General features: G+C 44.4%; 1 protein-coding gene across 2 annotated transcripts; it reads right to left on the bottom strand.

Moving 5' to 3' along the window:
* Window positions 1-2854: 2854 nt before the first annotated feature.
* LOC129732841 (uncharacterized) lies at window positions 2855-4088 on the bottom strand. 2 transcript variants are annotated; one of them, XM_055694159.1, is made up of 2 exons: window positions 3601-4088; window positions 2855-3414 (listed from the first exon to the last, which is right to left on the bottom strand). In XM_055694159.1, the coding sequence occupies exon 2, from the start codon at window positions 3245-3247 to the stop codon at window positions 2870-2872; it is 378 nt and encodes a 125-aa protein (XP_055550134.1). In that variant the 5' UTR covers window positions 3248-3414; window positions 3601-4088; the 3' UTR covers window positions 2855-2869. The 2 variants fall into 2 exon arrangements, with proteins under 2 accessions (XP_055550134.1, XP_055550144.1); XM_055694169.1 differs by having other exon boundaries at window positions 4029-4043.
* Between the last annotated feature and the right edge of the window lie 2919 nt (window positions 4089-7007).

Here is a 7007-nt window from a genome sequence, read left to right as displayed (position 1 = left end):
TTTGTGGGGAATACATAAACATGCTGCGGTTTAGGTAAAATATGCTGTTTTTCATCAATTTGCCGGTAACCTTTTTGCACTTTTCGTTTTTTTCTTGTACTCTAATAGCGCTTCTAAATAGAGTCGCTTATGTTTCATACAGTAACAAAAGTCATGAGCTATGACAATGGCTAAGATTATGCTCCAACTATTAGAAATATAGCATTTTTATATATTTTATTTCGACATATTGTCACAATTTTTCACACTAAATCTAAATTAATATCAATTTCTAGTGTGTTTCAACTGGAGATTCACTCTCCAACCAAAGCGGTGGGTACTCCTGGTTTGATTTGAAATTAAAACCGGGGGGTACTTGCTTCGGTTTTTCTTCACCGCTTCCTTTCTGTGTTGTCTTATTGGTCATTCCGCTAGGGGTTATCTTACGACCTTTGCGAGAAAGATTAGGAGAGTTGAGCATTCTCCTCTTCCTAGATCCCTCTGGCAAGGCATGAGAACACCCTTCGACGGGATCGTCAGATGTACCCTCATCGGTTGGCAAAAAGGAAAAGATGTTTCCTGTCGAGGGTGGCTCAGCCCTCTTAAGCATTTCTGCAGAAGAGCCCTTTGATCGCTCCTTAAGGGAACGCTTAATTTTTTCCTCGCGCTGTTTGTACGCGGGACACGCCGAAAGGTCATGCCGAGTTCCCTCGCAGTAAAGACACTTTTCAGTATCCTCACTGCAAGCGGTCTCAGCATGATTGCCTCCGCACTTGCTGCAGCGTGCCTTGTTGCAGCAGTAGGTGGCTGTATGACCTAACTGCTTGCAGTTTTGGCAATGCATGACCCGCGGTACAAACAGGCGTACAGGCAGACGAACCCTGTCCAAAGAGATGTAGTTCAGCAGTGCGGATCCGGCAAATGTTACACGGAAGGAATCCGAAGGGAGGAATTTCTTCTTCCCTTCTTCGATGGATACTGAATGTAATTGCTTGACATCCAGTATCTTTACATCTTGAATCAGGGGGTTCTTGAAGCAGCCAACCCCGTGACGCAAAATGTCATCGACCGTGAGGCTTCCTTCGGTAACCACACCGTCGATCTCCACGTCCTTGGCAGGGATGTACACGCGGTACTCCCTTGTAAAGAGCTCGTAGCTAGCAATTTCGTTGTTTGCTTCAAGTTACTCACGACAACTCGCAGTTTGTTCGGCCTCACCTTCGTAATCTCGGTTACGGCCGAAAACTGTTTTGCCAGGTCCTTGCCTATTTGTATAATGTTAAGAGGCTTCTTTATGGGCCTAAAGTAAACTACGAACGGACCTTTCGAAGCATCTGGGTAAGCTTTCACCCGTGTTGCCGCTACCCTTGGTACGGGGCTAGGTAGCGGGGAAGGTAGAGGGGAATTGATGGGGGAGATCTCAATCTCTTCCTCATTTGTTTCCACATCCAGGAATAGTTGCACCAGCATGTCGTCCATTTTGCGGGAGCGTTACGCTCTACCGCACACAAACGATAAATATTCGAATGTGGGGGGGGGGGAGGGGGGATCAAGTAGTTGATATTAAATCTTAAAAACAATTTTTCAAACTACAATGGATCAAAATAAAAAAAGACAGTAATACTAATACTAATAACAATAGTAATAATAGTAATAATAATAATATAATAATAATAATTATAATAATAATAATAACAATAATAATAATAATAATTATAATAATAATAATAATAATAATAATAATAATAATGATAAAAATTCTAAAGTGAATACTCCACCGAACGTCTAAGTCACGACCTCACGGCTGATAGTTGGATTAATCGAGTGTCTCCGCAGAACAAACAATGACGATCCAGCTTCGTGTTGTGACTCAGTGGCCGTATCTTACACTCGACCTTGTAGATGCCACTTGTAGTTGACTTCCACTCGCTCGATCGTATGATGGTCCGTGCTGCTAGCGGGGTAACAGCGGTGCGGGAGAATTATTCTTGCTGATATATCAGCTGCGTATCAGATCACTGGCGGGGTAGCCTGCCCCTACCAGTGTGCAGAAGATGTATCTGCCGATATATTGCAGGCTATTGTTATCGCACACAAGAACTAATCGAAAAAAAAACACCCGTACGATAACTCGTGTTTTGTTATTTTGCGAATCAAACGGAGATAAACAATTCTAATCAAGACGAAAGCAAAACAACGAATGAGTGATTTTCTTGGCTAAAAATATTTTGCAAGAAAGTTTCAAAAAGTTGTTTAATTCTAATACAACGCCGATCACAATTTTTTTTTCCATGAGAAAGTAAAGCTGAGATTCTCCATAATTGCTCTGAAGAAGCATTCAATAGTTCCGAAATTGCGTTATTTTGAAAAACAAAGTTATTTGAATGACATAAATAAAATTCTTTTCGTAACTCAGGAATCAGAACTCTAGTGAGCTCCTTGTAACTAGACCGTTCAGTTTCAATCTTTCAACCCTCACTGTAGTCAATACGAACTACTCCATACTGTTTATGATTTGCATTAATGAAAAATAATTTTCACAACCGCCGAAACATCGCGTTTTTGACTTGGCCGACTGCCAAGCAAAGATATAGCTCTTTCATAACCGGCCCAAGCCAAAAACCGCGTGTGAGTCAGGCACACCAGCTTTGTCTCTGTCTGACTTAACAGACGGCTGGCTTAAACGGGTGACTTAAACGTGTGAAGGAAAGGGCCTTTCTTTTTTCCGGTTTCTCACAGCACAACTTTGTGTCACATAACCGGTGATTGGAATTTTGATTACTTTCGGCAATGACTAGGCAGTATTTTTTCGACCCTTTGTTGCCTACTCGATCTTGCCAAAAATTTCATAAAAGTTAGTTCCGCTTTAAGTGTGGTTATAAAACAGACTCTACTCACCCCAGATGTATGTAACGAGGGTCGCCTGCAACACGTACTTCGCGAAGGCATATATCGCGATCACGTGAAACACTCCGATCATCAGCACATTGTTCCACTTGATTTCCGCGTCGAATTCATAGCCGAAATACTGCCGAAGGATATAGGTCAACCAGTGGCCCCATCCGGTTTGCTTCCACTTGTTGTAGTGCTCCAGGTAGGCGTTGATGTCCTGCTCGGTGATGCTCCGGTCATCGCCGAGAACTGTTTCGTTATTGTTGACATCGTTGATGATCGCTTTACCCTTTGAAGACTTTATATTATTCGCCAACAAGTCCTGAGCTGAATTGCCCGCTATAAACTGCACTGTATTGATCACTCTCACCGTCATGTTTATCCGATTGATTTTGCCCACAGATCACCGAAAGCAATCTTCTACAAATCAACGTTATTACTGATTTAAGTACATTGCCCTGGAAGCCACCGAATTTTACCCACACTCTTTTCCAAAGCAAACTTTCCCCTTTTTATCTCTTCTCCAGCAGGTAACTGTTACAACTAAAAGAAACACGTTCACGATCAAGTCGAAACCACCAAAACCAGACCGACTGGGGCAAAAGAAAAGTGACCCGTACTGTTCGAACGGCACCACCGAAATGATGGCCTAACTCCGTCGACCGAAGCTCAAAAGATTTCCTTCCCTAACGATTTTGTGCTTCTTCTACTACAACTGCGCGCACACACCTTCACACAGTGGACATTTTCCCGCAGATGGTTCGCGCCGCCGATTTGTCACGTCCTCGTGAGTTGTTTAAAGGTTGATCTCGATATTGGTAAGCAGCGTTGCCAGGTATCCAGATTTAGCTGGATTATCCAGATTTTTGAACATGTATCCAGGTAAACAGCTTTGATGTCCAATTATCCAGATTTTTCATGGTAGATCCAGATTTTATCCAGATTTTATTTTCTCTGTTCCGAAAAAGGTCATCACTTGAATTTTGGCGCGAAATTTTGCAATTTTGTCACCTCAAATTTTGCGTACCCCAAGACTTTTATCCGAAAAATTAACCTTTCACCCCACGAAATGACTGCCAGATTTTTTCCAGATTTTTATTTTGCCTTTTCCAGATTTTTAAAAAAATGACCTGGCAACGCTGTTGGTAAGACACAACCGTAAGAGCGCTAGAACGGCGCGCGGTATGGAAATTTTCGGTGTTCTTGCTAGGTCGGCTCGTTGCTACATACTAAACCGCAATGCTATAAATTGTCCCTACTTCAAGCATCCATCGGTATCGACGACAACGACGATGACAATAATGATGACGACAGTGGTATTGCATCTAGGATTCGAATGGGTAGTACTTATACAGCTTTGTTTCACGGAAGGTAGGGAGTAATAATTCGCAAGCAATTTCTTACGATAAAGGGCTATTCCCACTGCTTCCGTTCCGGGACCGGGCCGGGCCCGGGCTCGTCCGGGACTTTTCATGCATTCACACTGCGCCGTGCTTGAACCGTGCCTGCGCTGCGATCTGGCTGAGAAATGTTGATGTGTGTATGTGAAAGAACGTCTTTCTCTTTTTTTCATACCACAGCTCACTCCGCGCGAAATATGTCACTACACATACACGCATCCACCCGAGTGCCTTCCGTGCATTCTCCGGCCAACACAAAGTATCGTCGGCAACGATAGTTTTCCTCTCGCACTGCGGCAGCACGACGGCAACTTAACGCTGTCCCGGTCTGGGCACGGCGCGTCGGTGTGAATGCGTTCATAAGAACGCATGCAATCAATCTCAAACGAGCCCGGACGACACGCGGAACAGCGGAACAACGGCCCGGTCCCGGAACGGAAGCAGTGGGAATAGCCCTTAAAAGTGGTTTTGACAAAAAGGGCCTTTGCATTCACGGTACCGGTTTGACATGCAGTTGACCCAAGGGGTCGAATCTTCTGTTACAGCAAGGCTTCATTTCTCCAGCAAATGAATTTATTTTTATTACCCTGAAGTAAGGAGTTTGGCTTCACGAAGCTTCTGCTGGTGAGATGTTATTCAATCATAATGAAGTTAATTAAACAAAACAAAACACGGCCAGTTAGTAGATGCTGTGGAAGAAGTTTGTTTCGACAGGTGTACGAACTATTCGACCGAATTTGACGAAGCGTAGTGGTAATAATAATAATTCCAGAGGTGTAGCTAATGAGGATGATGATGATGACGAAAGCATTGTTTTGGATTTTCGAGGTCTTGCCTTTTGCGGTGTTGATTCCACCCACAGATAATGGAGGCGAGGCCGATTAAGGTGGCTTGTTTTTTCTCGTGGCGGGCGATCGAGTTGGTATCGCGGATGTTACGTCAAAATATGCTTAATCCCTTACTCGTCGTTTCGTTGTCGTGATACCAATATTAAGTGAACCGAAACGCCACACAATAGCTGTTGGGAAAAGTGACTTAGACAAAGTATAAACGCACAGTTTGCATCGCAATGAGGGTCACTATTGTCAGTGAATATGGCTCATAAGTCAATTCTCGACAATAGTAGTTACTTATCCCCAGTCGATGATGGGGACATCTGAAAAATTGTGCTTTGTTATTTTGTTTGTGCGTTTCCCAAAAGTGTTTTCATAATCATGAAACTATCAAGTTAAGTATATTTCTCACGGTTTTAAGGTCTTATACTTTGAAGCCAATTGTTTCTAGAAGATGTTTGATTCATTAGGTTTTTGATTATGGTTATGAAATTTTGACATTTTACACAATCTTTCCACTAGAGCACGCTATACCACTTGCTTTTTCTTAATTTTATACTAAATTAGCAAACGACTGAGCTCGACGCCCATTAATTTAAAAGAAATGTTGGTATATGAGATCATATTTTTTCACAGGTCAAGATATTACTCCATTCTGTGCCGAACACGCATCAGTATCGGATGTGTTTGGTGATCGCTCCGATAGAATATAAAACAAAAGACGCGCGAGCAAGTGTTGGCATTGTTTGCCTGGTCGAGTGAAGGTTCAAGGTCGCCCGCCTTTGTGCAACTGTTTCGCATCGTGGCTGTTTGCTGGTGCGTAAGCCGATTTGGCTGCTAAGTGATTTGTGCTACAGCAGTGGACGAGAATCTCAACACAAAAGAGGAAAAAGAAGAAGCCAACAGTTGACAGCGAGTTGTGTCGCTGTGCTGCGTGATCACACACCCGGCTCGCTGCTGGTGGCTGTTTGGAGCTGCTGTATTGGTGCTGCTGGCTGTAACGGCTGCAGCTTCGACCGTTCGGACAACCAACCCTGCTGAAAGGAGAAGTAAAGAGGTACGTGTTCTGTCGGCGCTAGTGCGCTAGATTTAGCGCGATGGATGTAGATCCCTCGCCTCCGTGCCACCATCCCCGAACCCCTCCGACCCTGTCCCTCCTGCCAACCCTTCCTCTGTTAATTCTCCAGCCCCCCCTCGCCCCAGGCTTTACCCGGACGGATCTCAGGGCAGCTTTACTGTTTTCTTTCGGCCAAAAGCAGGACCGAAATCGAAACCGTTAAACATCCTGCAGATTTCGAAAGACCTGACGGAGGGGTACAAGGCCGTGACCGAAATCTCCAAGGTCAGACCCAACAAGCTCCGTGTCGTGGTCAGCGACCTGGAACAGGCCAACGCTATTGCTCGCTCCGAGCTTTTCACACGCGAGTATCGCGTTTATATACCCGCACGAGACGTGGAGATCGACGGTGTCATAACCGATTCGAGTCTGTCGGTCGAGTGTATCTTGGCAAGCGGTTTTGGCTGCTTCAAAAATGCTTTGTGTCACGACGTAAAAGTAAAGATCATAGATTGCAAGCAATTGCGGTCTGTGTCTCTTGTCAACGGCACAAAAGTGTACACTCCGTCAGACTCGTTTCGTGTTACGTTTGCCGGATCTGCTCTCCCTAGCCACGTCTCGATCGATCGGGTTCGTCTGCCTGTGCGATTGTATGTACCCCGTGTTTTGAATTGCACCAATTGCAAGCAGCTAGGCCACACAGCCGCCTACTGCTGCAATAAGGCACGATGTAGCAAGTGTGGAGAAACTCATGCGGACGATTCTTGCAGTGTAAATGCAGAAAAATGTATTCACTGCGGGGAAAATCAGCATGAGAGATAAAATCAAGCGGTCACTTAAGGAGCG

The sequence above is a fragment of the Wyeomyia smithii genome, chromosome 1, assembly GCF_029784165.1.
Source record: "Wyeomyia smithii strain HCP4-BCI-WySm-NY-G18 chromosome 1, ASM2978416v1, whole genome shotgun sequence".
Lineage (NCBI taxonomy): Eukaryota > Metazoa > Arthropoda > Insecta > Diptera > Culicidae > Wyeomyia > Wyeomyia smithii.
Note: the sequence above shows the minus strand (reverse complement) of the source record. Positions and strands in the feature narration are given on the sequence as shown.